Source organism: Colletotrichum chrysophilum (genome assembly GCF_026319265.1).
Source record: "Colletotrichum chrysophilum strain AFK26 chromosome Unknown scaffold_48, whole genome shotgun sequence".
In the NCBI taxonomy this organism is placed as follows: domain Eukaryota; kingdom Fungi; phylum Ascomycota; class Sordariomycetes; order Glomerellales; family Glomerellaceae; genus Colletotrichum; species Colletotrichum chrysophilum.
This window is the reverse complement of record NW_026517335.1, coordinates 16,932-32,281: the sequence shown is the minus strand read 5'-3', so window position 1 is coordinate 32,281 and position 15,350 is coordinate 16,932. Positions and strand designations below refer to the sequence as shown.

The 15,350-nt window shown below is 57.6% G+C and overlaps 6 protein-coding genes across 6 annotated transcripts; 3 read left to right on the top strand and 3 right to left on the bottom strand.

Annotated features, from left to right (window-relative positions):
- Nucleotides 1-946: 946 nt before the first annotated feature.
- COL26b_006460 (uncharacterized protein) lies at nucleotides 947-1,723 on the top strand (the record flags this gene model as incomplete). The annotated part of the gene is made up of 1 exon (XM_053179279.1): nucleotides 947-1,723. One exon carries the CDS (start codon nucleotides 947-949, stop codon nucleotides 1,721-1,723), a length of 777 nt encoding a protein of 258 aa, XP_053036716.1.
- A 264-nt stretch (nucleotides 1,724-1,987) lies between these two features.
- COL26b_006459 (uncharacterized protein) lies at nucleotides 1,988-3,954 on the bottom strand (the record flags this gene model as incomplete). Its single annotated transcript, XM_053179278.1, has 8 exons — nucleotides 1,988-2,231; nucleotides 2,283-2,480; nucleotides 2,540-2,705; nucleotides 2,756-2,946; nucleotides 2,999-3,294; nucleotides 3,347-3,501; nucleotides 3,560-3,677; nucleotides 3,730-3,954. 8 exons carry the CDS (start codon nucleotides 3,952-3,954, stop codon nucleotides 1,988-1,990), a joined length of 1,593 nt encoding a protein of 530 aa, XP_053036715.1.
- A 1,550-nt stretch (nucleotides 3,955-5,504) lies between these two features.
- On the top strand, nucleotides 5,505-5,925 carry COL26b_006458 (uncharacterized protein; the record flags this gene model as incomplete). Its single annotated transcript, XM_053179277.1, has 3 exons — nucleotides 5,505-5,529; nucleotides 5,588-5,712; nucleotides 5,824-5,925. 3 exons carry the CDS (start codon nucleotides 5,505-5,507, stop codon nucleotides 5,923-5,925), a joined length of 252 nt encoding a protein of 83 aa, XP_053036714.1.
- Nucleotides 5,926-6,425: 500 nt separating this feature from the next.
- COL26b_006457 (uncharacterized protein) lies at nucleotides 6,426-8,748 on the bottom strand (the record flags this gene model as incomplete). The annotated part of the gene is made up of 2 exons (XM_053179276.1): nucleotides 6,426-7,715; nucleotides 7,777-8,748. 2 exons carry the CDS (start codon nucleotides 8,746-8,748, stop codon nucleotides 6,426-6,428), a joined length of 2,262 nt encoding a protein of 753 aa, XP_053036713.1.
- Nucleotides 8,749-9,946: 1,198 nt separating this feature from the next.
- COL26b_006456 (uncharacterized protein) lies at nucleotides 9,947-10,873 on the bottom strand (the record flags this gene model as incomplete). Its single annotated transcript, XM_053179275.1, has 1 exon — nucleotides 9,947-10,873. One exon carries the CDS (start codon nucleotides 10,871-10,873, stop codon nucleotides 9,947-9,949), a length of 927 nt encoding a protein of 308 aa, XP_053036712.1.
- Nucleotides 10,874-13,281: 2,408 nt separating this feature from the next.
- Nucleotides 13,282-14,529, top strand: RIB1 (GTP cyclohydrolase II; the record flags this gene model as incomplete). Its single annotated transcript, XM_053179274.1, has 2 exons — nucleotides 13,282-14,433; nucleotides 14,485-14,529. 2 exons carry the CDS (start codon nucleotides 13,282-13,284, stop codon nucleotides 14,527-14,529), a joined length of 1,197 nt encoding a protein of 398 aa, XP_053036711.1.
- Between the last annotated feature and the right edge of the window lie 821 nt (nucleotides 14,530-15,350).

Below are 15,350 nucleotides of genomic sequence, written 5' to 3'. Positions count from 1 at the left end.
GAAATTGAGAGGGAGGATGAAGTTTATCTTGGCTCTTGAGTGCATGACTGGCGATTAGTTCGTTCGAAGGTTGTAAGTTTGAGTACAACGTTTGAAGTGACTTGCAGCCACAGGCTCTGTGAAGAGGTGGATGGGTTACCAGGGGTGCTTAGCGCAGAGCTTGTAGGTACAGTCTATGCCACAACCCAAAACTTCGTGTATCATTGTGCGCGGTTTTGTCACTGATGCACATGTCACCACTATCCAAGGATTAAGCCAATTTCATTCAGCTAGATTATGGACATCGTGATAGGTAATTCATGCTGTCTTTGGGTCTTCTTATCCAAGAGAGGAAGTCTTGGTCCTTCCAATGTTCATCAGTCCGCGTTTGACACGACGTTGACACATGGCAAACTCACACACGGGCAGGTTTCCGGCACCACAACAAGCCCGAAGTCCTGCCGTCTTCTTCATGAGTAACACCGGGCATTTCAGCCAAGAGCCAAATCAACTTGGACATGATCACAGCAGCGAATACGCGGAGTTCAGCCCATGCACGCCAGGTCTTTGGTCTCAGATGTGTTCCTATTGATTAATGATCACTGCCTCTCCCGCCCAGCTGTCCGCGCCTTGATTCAAACTCCGCCTAGACCCGCTCCGAAACAATATTGATGCCATTACGCCAGATTATCAATCCTCTCCACTACCATTTTCGGCGCCGAGAGAAGTGCGCCATGTCGTTCTGTGTAGCGGAAGACGTCTCGTGTAAGTGTGAAAGCTTCCATGATGGTGCCTTCATTTACAAATACCAAGGCATTCATACCAACTTCAAGACGTATATAAGATTCTCAACTTGACATCATTTCAGACGAAAGACACTTCCATCATCACATCAAAGTTCATCTCAACCTCAGCCTCACACTCTCGAAGCATCCCATCAGCAAACAAACAATACCCACTACCCGCCATGTCCGCTAACCAAACCTACCTCATCACCGGTGCCAACCGCGGCATCGGCAAGGGCTTCGTCACCGCCCTCCTCGCCCGCCCCTCCACCACCGTCATCGCCGGCGTCCGCGATCCCTCCTCTTCCTCATCCAAAGCCCTCGCCTCCCTCCCCAAGGGCGCCTCCTCCACCCTCATCCTCGTCAAGATTGACTCCTCCGTCGACACCGACCCCGCCGCCGCCGTCGCCACCCTCCAGGACGAGCACGCCATCACCGCCATCGACACCGTCATCGCCAACGCCGGCATCTCCCACACCTCCGGCCCCGTGCGCGAGACCGCCTCCGCACCCGCGCTGGGCCACTTCCGCGTGAACTCCATCGCGCCCCTCCTCCTCTTCGCCGCCGCCGCCCCGCTGCTGCGCAAGAGCGTCAACCCGGTCTTCGTGGCGATCTCCTCGGCCATTGGGAGCGTCGGGCTGCAGGAGAGCCTGGCGAAGCTGTTCCCGCCCGGCGTGGGGCTGAGCCCGTACGGCGCGAGCAAGGCGACGCTGAACTGGCTGGTGAAGCGGCTGAGCGTGGAAGAGGACTGGGTGACTGCGTTTGTGTTCCACCCCGGCCTGGTGGAGACGGATATGTCGGCGGCGCTGGCGGAGAAGAATGGGGTGGCGGATGCGAAGAGTTTGGGGGCGATTACGGTCGAGACGAGCGTGGGCGGGATGGTTAAGGTGATTGATGGGGCGACGAAGGAGATTAGTGGGAAGTTTAAGAATTATGATGGGACTGATTTGCCGTGGTAGAGGGGCTTTGGGTATCTATATAGAAGTCGGGGAAAGACTTGATAGGTGGAGGATGTGGTTGATGAAGTCCGGTAGCACTAAGACGTAGACATGAGAAAGGGTTTAGTACGTTCGAGTGTATACCCAGTGAATCCTTATTGCGCAATCCAAGTGTCGAGCTTCGTGCCCATTCCCATTTTATTATGAAAGCTGAATTATGTACATGAAATATCCAGCTCGTTTACATTCAACTTTCGCAGCTACGCTGCGTAGGTAGTGAACCGCTTAAAAGGCACGCCTCGTCTTGTTCTTGCCGGCGTAAAACTCCTCGGTCCACGTCTTCAGCTGCTCAATCTCAGAAGTTATGACAGCCTTCATATCGGCATTTACGTCACCGTTCCTCATGAGCAGATCGTTGCAGTGGCGGGAGCCGGGGATGAGATGGACCGGCGCGCCGGGGCGGGACTGGAGTGGGCCGCCGGGACGGAGCTCGCTGGAGACGGAGGCGGAGCGCCAGGGGTCGAATTCACTGCGACGGTGTTAGTCGATATCATGACGGACAGGAAGGGTCTCGCCTTACCCGTTCGACCACACCAGACGAGTGGTGTTGGTGTAGAACCAGCCGCCAGTCGCCTCGTTCAGGTCAGCGGCGGTCTTGCCGCGGTTCGAGGCGTAGGTGAAGTCGCCTTGCGGGGGGAAAAAGAGGTCGCACTGGCGCTGGTAGTATTCGGGGGTGACGTAGCGGGAGACGATGGAGGGTCGGTCCTGAGGGGCACCACTAGGATTGGGTCAGTAACGACAGACACCTTGGAGCAAAGACATGTTCCAGATACTTACGTCTGCCAGAAGAAGAAGGGCTCGTTGCAGGTCATCCAGTACCAGGTGCGGCCGAAGGCGTTGTCGGCAGACCAGTCGGTGTAGATGGGGCTGGTGGCGTTGTACGAGTCGAAGCAGGCGACGTTCATGGGGTCCGACCACTCTTCGACGCCGTATGATGCGCAAGCTTTAATTCTGTCAGAGGGATTCGACAACCGAAGCTTGAAGTTTACTTACTGCCTGGGAGATACTCAGAGCTCCACCACTTGGCGTAGTTGTCAAGTGCCTTGGTGAGGCCGACGCCGTCCGCGCTGGGTGCCGAGAAGTTGCCGGTGGCGCCCTCGACCGCATCGCACATGGCGTAGAAGGTGGAGTAGCCAGAGTACAGCTGGATGGACTGCCAGTATCCGAGAGGACCAACAAGAGCACTTTGGGATGTCAGCTTTCGTCCTTCTCTGGAGGATTCAAGGGCCACCGTACCTCGCGAAGTCGTCCTTGTGGGCGAGATCCTGCAGACCAAACTTCTCCTTGAGCGAGTAGATCTCGTCCTCGGTTCCGGAGGTCAGGACGGTGTCAATGTGGTCGACCATGAGGTTGAAGTCACGACTGCAGTTCTGGGGCATGCCGTTCTGGATCGGTAGGAAGTAGCTCCAGTAGTCGTATGTCGCTTCGACGGGCCCGCTGCTGGCGTGGTAGGCCCAGATGGTCCCCGGGGCGTACTTGGAGATGGCAGCAGCGAGGATGCCGGAGTACGATCCGCCGGTGTAGATCCAAGGCTAGAGCCGCATGTCAATAGGCGATCCTCTTGGACGGGACGATAAAACTTACAGCCTGGGGAGCGTTGCTGCTGTGGTTGGTGTCGAAGGGAAGGTCGACCGTGCGGGCCAGGTTTGTGAGGTCGAAGACGGCGTTCGTCATGGTATGCTGCTGGAGGTTCTTGGTGTCTTGGAGGGTGTACGGCAGAGAAGTGCCCCAATTACGGTCTGCTCTGTGTCAGTCTGGCCCATCTCGAAGTATCTGTTGATGACTGGGGAGGCTTACGCTCGACCATCACGACGGCACCGCCAACAGCCTTGGCAATGCTGCCCGTGAGTGCGCGGTCAGTCAGGTATCCGCTGTAAGCCTCAGCAGCAACTTCGCCGGGCGTGAAGACGATGATCTACATGTTGTCAGCTAATGCGCGTTTTCGCGTGCCCATGAGCAGCTCTTACCGGCGAGCCGGGGCCCTTCCAGTAGGTGCTATTGACCCAGTACCGCTGCTGGAAGGTTCCCAATTCAGGAGCATCATGGTCGATGAGCTGCTCAAAATACAGAGCGTCACGCTTGGCGAGTCCGCCCTCGTCGTCCTCGGCCCTGAAGGGCGGCTGGATGGGCTGGAAGGCGAAATGGGCCTGAGCCGCCGCGAGGCAACTCAACAAGGCGAGGGAGATCTTCATGGTGACAGAGACACTACTACGGTGACCAAGAACGAGTACACACCACGGCACGCCTACTTTGCGACTCGATCAACGCAAGGGACGAGGCATCGCGGGAACGGCAGCGGGGGGAGCTGCTTTCTTTTAAGAGTCGCGCAGCATCTGGGCAAACAGCAGACCCATCCATCATCCCGGCGAAATGAGTCCCGATATGCAAGAACCATGCATCCAGTCGCCTAACATCCAGCGCACGCGTCCCGTATTGCGACCCTCGGCAGGAACAAGCTTTCCAAGCTCTCTGGGTGCCGTTGGCGGGAAGAGGGGACGACCAGCCCGATGCGATCCCGGCCGCCCATCGCGCAAGCACGGATTGTCGTGATTGTAACGTTGAGGACATGAGGCCGGGGGTTGGCCTCGGCCGGGTATGGAGACGGGGGTGGTTCCTGATAGGCATTTGGGAATGAATGGATGGCAACGTTGGAGATTGGATTTGGCGTGGGATTTTGCGTGGGCCGATAGGTTAGCTCGAAGCGGAAGGTGAGCATTCGACGCTGCGGTGTGGCCCCAGGTCGGGTGGACACGCGCCGGCAGTCCGGCAGGGACTTCTGTCTCCGGTCTGTGGTCCGACCTGCGCCAACGGGAAGGTGGTTCGGATCGGCCATGTTGCTGGGAGCTTTAGTGAGAGTGTCAGGGAGTTTGGGTTGGAACTTTTGTTCTGGACTGTGAGCCCAAAGGAGTTGGTTGAAGGAGTTGAGACGCAAAGCGCATTTGAATAACGTAATGGCTGCAGTGGTTAAAGGGAGAAGTTTGATCGCGGGATGCCACATATGCGCCTGTCTTGTAAACCCATCAGGTGGGCTTATCTGTGGCTTCTGGTCGTCTTTTAGATACGATCTACGAGTCGTACGCTATTCCAAAGAGTCTTCAGAACGGCCTCCAAGTTTTCAGTCAATAGCTGCCCCAAGACAAGTTGAGAAAAGCAAGAGGTGGCCTCGTACCAGCTTGAAGAATATGACTTTGAATACATTTGTATTCGAGAGAGAACCATGAAAAATAGGGAGCATCATGGGAAACGCGCTGAAGGGCTTCAGTGTATTAGGCTCTTGTTCCTTGGTCATACTTGACTCTGTACTCGCTGTGTGTTTATTTCCCGCGCCCGTCTTCTGAACAGTGATACGTCTAGGGAGCAGCACCCAACCACCAGAAGAAACTTTCAAATTGAAGAACGTCTAGATGAACAGAGAGCTCAACTGAGGCTCAATATGCGTATTTCTCATCTTTACCTGACTTGGGCTTCGAAGTTGAATAGAGTGTCGGGAGGCCAAACTCTATAGATTCTTAGGCCTGTGCGCTGAAAAGTCCAGTGAAGGCACCCCGGAACCGCCAAATTGACCAATCACGATGCCCAAAACGTAAGCAGTCACCCGGCAGCCTGACAATTGAGGCCGAAAGGGAACCGTCACGGCAGCTCCACAATCCAATCCAAAGCTCCGACGTCAATTCAAAAGTGACCGATTGACCAACGACGACCGAACCATTCGCCCATCACAGAACCCCCAATTGCCGTCACAATGGCCGGAGACTTCGAACCCAGGGGTCCGTTCCTCCGCCGTCATGCTACACACTGCGCAGACATGCTGACCCTTCTCTGCAGAGACGCCCCGCGAGGAGATGCGGGACGCCAAACTCCCCCTCGCCTACCGCGACAGCTGCGCCCACCTCCTCATCCCCCTCAACCGCTGCCGCACCGATACCTTCTACCTGCCGTGGAAGTGCAATGTTCGTTTATCCCCGAGATGCCGTCGTCGCTCCCGGCGCTACTCGACCCCGACCTTGAGAGGCTACCCGACGGACCGAACCCTCTGCTAACCCATGATTCCCCACGGCTAGGACGAGCGCCACAGCTACGAGAAGTGCCAGTACGTCGAGTTCAAGAAGCGTGTCGCCAAAATGAACGAGCTCCGCGCGGAGAAGGGTACGAGAAGCAACTGAGGGGTCCGACAAAGACAGCCCGGGGCGGCCGCGTCTGTGTATATAACCTGTGACATTGGAGGGCCACGGCAAAAGGGTCGAAAATGGGGACTTGGACTTGCCGCGAGGGTCATAGAACGAGGCCGAATTCACGTTATTGCGAATGACAACTGCGTTTTACTTCGACCTGGGCAGACTGCGACGACGAAAGACCTGACATGGGCACTACGATCGGGCATTGCAGACGGAGGTGGAAACGACTAGAGTTTGGCCCTTGGTGGCATCACTGGGCAAACTTTGGAACACATCGTGGGTTAAGTGTGGGCGACAGAGGCGAAGGACTTGATCCGCTCTGTTCCGTTGAAATCCGGGAAAAGGCATCCAGGAAAGTCATCATGTCACCGTTCCGCATCCAGTTAAGCCCTGGCCCAAGACTAGCGACAAGACATTATATTTCATTAACGTTAAGTTGACAATGCTGAGTAGGTTCTATGGTACAGCCAATATGACAATGCTCCTCCTCAATTATGCGCCTTTGTACGATGCAAATAGCCCAGCAACCGCTTCTTCAGCACAACGCCCACCACATTCGCTGTTTCAGGTTCAAGAATGACCAGGTAGCTCAGACCGAGCTTCCCGAACATCTCAAGGACATGCTCCATCGGCGCCTCTGCACTCACTGTCAACGGTGTCCGGTCGACCAAGTCCACCATGATCCCCGACCGCAAGTCAATCTCCTCGGCCTCCCCGCGGACTTGGAGAACAGCCTCCAGCTCCGCCTGAGGCAAGTACCCGAACAGCAGACCCGCCTCATTCACCAGCACAAGACCGGCATCCATCAGGCCCCTCGCCAACAGCTTCTGCAGCTTGTCGGTCAGCACGTCTTGACGCACGCGGTACTCCCTGCCCGTGCAGAGAGTGATCTCTTCCATCGTCTCAGGGGAAGGGATCAGCTCCCGCGCGGTTGCTTCCCGGTGCTTGACGACCTCGTGCGCCTGCTCGGCCTCGAGGAACGGGTGTCCCAACAAGTGCTGCGACAGCTCGTACACCGACTCGGCAGAGATGGCGTCCGCAACCCACTTGGCGGTGAGGATGGCGCACATCGAGGCCGGGATGAACGTCACCTCGCCCGTCAACTCGAACATGATGACGGCCAAACTCACCGTCATCCTGCACACGCCGGCGAGGAATGCAGCAGCACCGACCATGGCGAATATACCTGGCGATATACCCCCGACGAACTGCCCGACCAGCCGCCCAAACAGCGCGCCGGCATTCAGCGCCGGGATGATGATTCCAGACGGCACTTTGCACCCGGAAGTGATGGTCGTCAACGCCAGCTTGGCCAGCGTCCCGCTCGCGAGCGAGAGTATGTACCCCGTCCTGTCGGGCCTCTGCTCCTGATCGCACACCCACTTGCCCTCCGGGTCTTCGCAGTTGACCAGCAGTTTCGAGAGAGCGACGTCGCCGGTGTCCCGGGTGAGAGCGTTTGGGAACTGCAGCAGTGCGGTAATCAGCACGACGCCGCAGAGCTCCAGCACGGGGTGGTTCTTCACGATGTCGCATCTCCGGAAAGTCTTGGACCAGAAGTAGTTTGCTCGACCAAACACTCCGCCGAAAACGCCGCCACACACGCCCAGGAAGACGAAGACGAGATAGTGCACGGGTTCGTGGTCGACGCCAAAATTCGTCTCGAAGAGCACCAGCTTCCCGCCGCCCGTCGGGTTCAGCGCCTTGAGCGCGATGGCCGCGACCAGCGAACACAGAAACGCCCTCCACATCACACGACGAGGGAAGTACGTGCTGATTTCCTAGTCGTCGGGGTCAGCCAATACTACATCAACAACACAAACAGCAGCGTATCAAACATACCTCGTAACTGAACAGCACACCGCCAATCGGCGCGCCGAACGCGACAGACATGCCCGCCGAGCACGCCACGCTCAGCATCTCGCGCAGTTTGCGCGGGCTGTCCCGGTACTTGGGGAACCAGTTGGCCACGAGCCACCCAACGCACGTCGAGATGTGCACGAACGGGCCCTCCTTGCCCAGGCACATGCCCGTCGACACCGCAAAGGTCGCCCCGACGGCCTTGACGAGCAGCACCCGCAGGCTGAGGAAGCGCGGGATCGCGAAGCCCGAGATGATGCTCTTGATCTCGGGGATGCCGCTGCCCGCGGCCATGTACATCGTCTTCGTGCTGCCCTCTCCGTCTTCTGCGGCCGCTGTTGGGAGGGACGCTTTCGTTGTCATCGTCACGTTGCCCGCGATGGCGCCGAAGAGCAGCGCAACGAGGACGTAGACGGCGTACGCGGCGAGAGACACGCCCTCGCCACTACTACCGGCGACCCAGGGACTCCACGCCTCGCACACCCCCGACCTAGGCTTGTCTCTACAGCACCTCCCGCGGTCGAGGAACACGTTGCCACGGCAGTACCCCTCCTTCCAGTCAGCCGTCGTCGCCATGGACACGTCGACGACGTACGCCACCAGAGCGGTCAGCACCCCGATCAGTGCCGCGGCGATCCAGCCCTCAGCTCGGTCGATGCAGCGGCGGAGGTGGCCCCGGAGGCCCGGCAGGCGATCGAGGCGGCGCGCGCGAGAGGAGGAGTCGGTGAGGCCGCGCAGCCAGTCGATTGTCGCATAGTTGCTGTACGGCAGGCGGTCGCCTTGAGAAGGGGATTGTCCCAGGGCGTAGTCTGCCTTGGAGATGAGGGACAGCGTCGAAGGCGAGGAGGGCGGCGGCGGTGGCCGGGGGGGGATTCTGCTTTGGGATGTTGTCGAGAGGAGGGGGCTTGATTCGTCGGGCTCCGGGTCGTCGGAGGCCATAGCTAGAGGGTTCATGGTTGCGGTTGCATTTGTTGAAGGAATGGGTTATCACACTCTCTGGCCAAGAGTCTTGGCACGCATCTTTTTACAAACGAGGTTCGAACATGGTCAATATAAAGGACGATGTCATCGGAAGCAGGATTCAAGAGCCCCGCGCACTACGAAGAGAAAGCACACTCGCCTCCCGCTGGCCCCGAGTTGATTCCAGATTAGCGACCCGCGGAGACATGATACACGGAATGACGCGCGTGGGTGTGGTGTCGGGGCCAGGTTAAGGGAGGGCGGGAGGACCAAGATTAAAGTATCGGTCGGATCTCGTGGGCCACTCGGTCTGAGGACCGGCCGTTGGGCGATTGTGCAAAATAGAGCTCGGGCCGTCACCGCATGCCTCCGAGGTTTACTGGTGGTGTGCTCTAGAAGTGGCGGTATCATGCGCTTTTTTTCTCAATGGTGTCCCGAGCCGTCTGGTGGTCCGGCGCCGCGACTGATCCCCCCAAGCGTGGTAAGCGTAGCGGTCAGCAGAGGCACTCTCCCTCTGCGCTCCGCCCTTTATATGGCCTTTGCTCGTTGGGCTCCGCGGAGTCGAAAAAATCACGGGGCGATTTGGGGAGTTGATGATGGGTCAGATAGTTGGGACGAAGAAGTTCGGAAGATGGGGGAGAGCGGTGAAGTGCGAAGTGGGAGATGGCCAAACCACCACCCATGGGGCGAGTCATTTCCATCATGGGATTTTGAGAAAGACGATTTGAGTTGGATCAGTTGTTTGGTAATTTCTCTTCTGATTTTTTGATTTTTAATGTAAAGTGTGTTTTGCTGGTGGGTATTCCAGCTATGTAGGGGGGTATCTACACTAGATGTACAGAAGAAAGTATGCTATGCTATCCCGGGGAAGAACGTGACGCCAATCTCTTGGGGGGTTCTGAATGAGTGTGTGTGCGCGTATTTTTCGCAGTTGGAAATCTTTCGTCGTCATGCCAAAAACATGGGTTCTGGACGCCGCCGCTCCGAAAATAACGCCAGATATTATGAGAGAATCGCCGTCAGGTGTGCCAGCACTGACTAGACATGCTGTCAACTCTTTGTGAACCGGTTGTTGTTACAAAATTTCCCGCGCTTCCTTCCCAGTCTATACATTAAATGAGTGACAGTGTTGTTGTTTTGGCTGTTTTGTGTTCTTTTTTTTTTCCCCCGGTTGGGTTGGGCTTTGGTATGATCAGCAGGTGACCTTGACCATCGGCTCCCACGGCCGGGCGGTGTTCCAGAGGTAGGTGTCCGGGGGCAGCCCGTCGTCGGAGGCGAACATGTACTTGACGAACACGGGGGCCACCTCGGAGGGCAGGGGCGGGAGGTAGTCCCGCCTGTCGTCGACGTCCATCTCGTAGTCGTACCCGATGAGCCCGTCGTCCTCATACGCGCCCACACCGCTCGCGCGGCCGAAGCTGAGGTCGTCGAAGCTGAAGTCGATGCCGAAGTCGCGGAAGTCGAGGTCGAAGCTCAGCTCCTCGCGGGCGCTGATCTCGTCCAGCGTTAGAGTCGCGAGGCGGTCCATGAAGGCGTCGACGTTGCGCTCGTAGGCGTCCGGGTCGCTGAGGGGCGCGACGTCGTTGACGACGACCTGCAGCCGGACGGTCTGGATGTCGATGACGAGGCGGTCGACCATGGAGGGGAAGCCGTAGGAGGTGCCGGCGGAGAGGAGCCAGGACTCGCGGGCGCGGTCGCCGTTGGAGGAGGCGTCGTACCAGACGGCGGTGCCGGTGGCGGAGGTGTCGCGGAGGATGAGGCGGCGCTCGGCGTCGAAGGTGAGGACGCAGTGGCGCGGGGCGATGCCCGGGAGGGAGGGGAGCAGGATGTCGGCTCCGGGGTCGGTGCCGAGGACGAAGCCGGTGTGGTTTTTGGGCGGGTTGGTGAAGGAGAGCTCGAGGGCTGGGCGGGGTTTAGGGGTGGTGGTGGGTGAGGTGGTCTTGTTGAGGAGGAGGGGGTTGATTGTGGTGTTGTCTGGGTTGGGTGTCGGTAGGGGCTCGAAGGAGGAGGGGATGGCGGCGATGCGGCGGTTGGTGTTTTCGGGCAGGCGGACGGCCTCGAGGGCGGTTTGGTTTGTTGATGTGGGCAGCAGCCAGGCGATTACGTTGTTGTGATCCATTGTGTTTAGTGGTGGTGTGGTGTGATGTGTGGTGATGGTGTTTGAAGAACGATAAACTGAAGTTGGCGCCGGTGAAGTGAAAATACAGGAAGAAGTGAACAACGAAAGTGTGTGCAAGACGATATTAATGAGTGCAGATGAGAGTGAGGCGGTATGTTGTATAGTATCGTATGTGGTTGTCTATCGTCGCTCCGAATAGACCTTGCCAGGAATCCTTTTCTCAGATCCTTTGAATGAACGTTTGATTAAGTATTGTTGCACGGGTTTGCTAGGTTCTTACTAGTCGAGATTGGAAAACGGAGGGGAGGAAAGGTGTCAGACGGAAGGAAGTCACTCGATCTTCTTATACACACCAGTAAGAGACTGGGGGTTGGACAGTTGGCGATGTTTTTGTGCGCCAGGTGCGTCTTGCAAGGGAGTGAGCGAAAGCCTCCACTGGACGACGGCAGCGTGTGCTGTTGTTGGCCACTCGAGCCGGAAAACAAGAAATCGACAACCACTCGGTTGACGGCTGCATGGTGGGACCTGAACCACCAAGGAGAATTTTTTTTTTTTCTCAGTCTGTCTGTCTTGTGTCTGCAAATGCGAAGAAAGTGTAAACAAAGACGGTGCCTGATGATCTCCATACCGCCGGATGGGCATGAAACGGCAAGCGCAGTAAGTGGTTGCAGGGCACCGAGAGCTGGTTGGTCTGGGTTGCCACGATGGCGTAGCGGCGCGGGAGCGCGTTGGCCAATGGATTGCGCGCCACTTGCGCGGGCTGTTGGCATGGCATCTTCGCAGACAGGCGCGGTGTGGTTGGCTTTGCAAGGGAAACGAAACGCGGGTTGGTGGTTGTTGCATGGGGGTGGTCCTTTTTTTTTTTTTTTTCCCTCCTTTGCGTGAGGTGAGGTTGTGTGTGAGTCACTCAGTGACAGCGCATAGACGCGACGATGCGGGTTGATGGGTTGGTTTGCCTTTGGTTGGGCCGCGGCCGAACAGTGATTGTCATGGATGCGAGGGCCGGGGTGGGATCCATCATTGCATCGGGGGCCGCTTGGCGGGCCTCAAGTTTTCTCTGGACGGATATGAATACCGTGTCAGCAACTTTCGACGTTCTCAACACCTTGGTGCGGTGGTGATTTGTGTGGTCGGGAGAGGACGAAATAATGTTTCGGGAGGCCGGGATGGGGCGGCCAATTCGGGATGCAGGAACCCGCAGGAGAGGGGGGATCGGACGGGGCATCTCTATGGATGTTTCCGAATGGGCTTCCTGAGGACAGAGAGTGTGCGACATGCTTTGCGCATGACGAAGGTGTGTGGTGGCCGTTCACTTTGCTATGCTGCTGCTGCTGCTGCGGCTGGGAACAGGAGTTGATGCTTGTGATGATGTTGTGGATGAGCGGATGGGCCGTTGGCTGTGGGTGACTTGGGAAGAGGCGAGCCGAACGTGGAGAGTCTTGAAAGATGCGGCCAATGAGGGGTGAGGTCTGCCGATGAGGTCTAGGATTCCTCTGTCAGCATTAAAAATCAAGCGCGCGGTGTGTTTGCGATGATTGATAGAGGCTCACTTTGAGATAAACGAAATGATTATGGATATGAATGGATCTAAGCCGGAACTCGAGTAAAGTCGTCATCAACTCGACAGATTGTCGTGGTCTCACATACGGCGGCGTGGATCACCACAAAAATGATTACGCTCTGGAAGTAGACGTCGCTGAAGGCTAAAGTTTCACGGCTAAGCGTATCTAATCATCCGTTTCAGATTCAATACAGATCATTTGCATATTTTTCAAATAGTATTGCAAGATGACCGACAATCGCAGAGCAGGTCCAACTTTTCATGATTAGCCGATTCCAGGATGAGATGATGTAATCACCGAACCCCGCCCGAGCGGCCGGCGTTCCCTCGCACAAAAAGTCAGCGAGGGGAACAGCCGACCCCGCTGAAGAGACCCTGGAATCCGAGCTCGAGACACTGGGAAAGTCCGCCCCGCGCGCGCGGCGCTCTGCCTGGAACCTCGGCGAAAGACGGCCCCTCCAGCCTCCAGGTGTCCCTTCAGAAGTTCAGAAGGAACATTGCCTGGAACGGGCGGGCACTTGGCCCAAAGTGTAAAGCCGCCGGCACACAGATGCACCCGCGCTGTCATCATCTGGCTGCATGACTAATTGAACCGCACTTCACCACCTCGTTGTTCGGAGCGGAACCGGTCGCCGCGATTAAATGTGCATTACCCGACACTCCTAGATTCAGTGTCGCCTCCCGCATTACTTTGTCCGTCTCCTGCAATATTTTGCTTTGCGACCCTGGCGTGTCTTCAATTGGAATTTGTTCTATTCTGCGCATGAATACCCATTGGCATTGAATTGACCAGCACTCACCAACATCACCTCTCCGCTCGCGCAATCAACCCCCCATCTCCCCCGCCATGCCCGACTTTGAAGCGAAGCCAGCGGCCGGCGATGCGCCAAAGGACTGGCGCGAGGAAACAAATCAGCTCCCGTCCTTCTACTCTCCTCGAACCAAGGCCGCCGACAGCGCATCGGCAGCTGCGTCCTCCAGCCATGAGGTAGCCGACGACCTGAACCTCTCCGACCCCGCCGCCCCCGCGCGAGCCGAAGACGATGCCGCCTCAACGACCGCCAACACCGCCCTGCCACCGCCCTCCCTCCTCTCGCCCGCCTTCACGCCCCCGGCGACCCCCGGCACAGCAACGCCTCTCACCGGCTCCGAGGCTCCCCGCGGCGTGCCCGTCGACAGCTCCATCCCCTCGGGCGGCGCGGGGACCAAACGGCCCCGCCTCCTCGAGACCCTGCCCGAGGTGCAGTGCATCGTACGAGCGCGCATCCCCACCGTCACCGGCACCGAGATGTTCCTGCACCTGTACACGAACAACGTAGACAACAAGGAACACCTGGCCATTGTCTTCGGCCCGCACATCCGCAGCAAGTCGCTTGACGAGCCCCGCCCCGGCGAGACCGAGATGGACCGCATGGTGCGCGGCGCCTACACGGGACGTCTGTTCCCTGGCCGCACGACCAGCGGCATGGCCGGCGGCGTGGCCACCCCCGTCGGCGAGCAGCCGTCGCCCTTGGACGCGGCGCAGCAGCGCGGCCCGGCGCTGGTGCGCATTCACTCCGAGTGCTACACCGGCGAGACGGCGTGGTCCGCGCGGTGCGACTGCGGCGAGCAGCTCGACGAGGCGGCGCGGCTGATGAGCCTGCCCGGCAACACGAACGGCGGCATCATCATCTACCTGCGCCAGGAGGGCCGCGGCATCGGCCTCGGCGAGAAGCTGAAGGCGTACAACCTGCAGGACCTGGGCTCTGACACCGTCGAGGCGAACCTGCTCCTGCGGCACCCGGCTGATGCGCGGAGCTACGGGCTCGCGACCGCGATGCTGCTGGATCTGGGGCAGCACGAGGTGCGCCTGCTGACGAACAACCCGGACAAGATCCGCGCGGTGGAGGGCCCGAACCGCGAGGTCAGGGTGACGGAGCGCGTGGCGATGGTGCCGCTGTCGTGGAAGGGGCGGGGAGGGTTCAGGAGCCAGGAGGTCGAGGGGTACCTCAAGACAAAGGTGAGCTTGGCCGTTGGCTGTCGGGGAACTTGGTCGCTAACAAGGATGCAGATTGAAAAGATGGGACATATGCTTGATATGGGTGGCATGCCTTGATAGGTTACACGGCCGGGAAGCGGCGTTGAAGTTGGAGAGACGTCGTAGGACAAGGAGAGAGGAGGGAAGTGAGGGTTTTGGTTACAAGCATAGACGGCGTTCGGATTGACACGAATACCTGGGAATGGCGCATTGGCATATTTGTCACTGGGAATATCTGACATACCTGTCATTGTTCATAGTATCTACTGACGGTCCCTGGACTCATATTGGATGGCAATTTCATGGAAAATTACTGAGATGGTTGTTGGTGGTTGCACAACCTGCAGGCAGCAGTAGCAGCATGCAGGGACGGGGAATTGTGCTGCTGAGTGAAAGACGTCGAAATCGGGTTGTGGCTTATGAGGCCAAAAATATATCAGTCGTTTGTTGCTCATACTAATGCTCGTATTACGACCGCGGGAATAAGGAAGATGCAGACATGCTGCGAATCAAGCGAGTTCTTTTGTGTGGAATCTCCAATAACTCAGAAATTGCTGTGATGGTGTACAGATTTACTTAATGTCATTGGTATCTTGAGCTCCCAGGTCCTCCAGGTACATGGAAGCTAATGACGGGAAGTATCTTAAGGTAGCGGACCCTGGGGATAAATCGGCCCCACTTTCCAGAATTTGCGTCAGTCGCGCTTGGAGCTTTCACCTTCCCCCACGCGCGTCTCGCTCCCTTGCCTCAATCACTTTATCCGCCGTCTGTCGACTGTTCTCCTGTCCTGCTTTCCCCGGTCAAACAGTTGTTACTCTGCGAAACCAGCTCGGCTCCAGCGATTCATTTTGTTTTCTTTTGACCAAAAAACACCCGTCGACTACATGTATTAGCAGCGC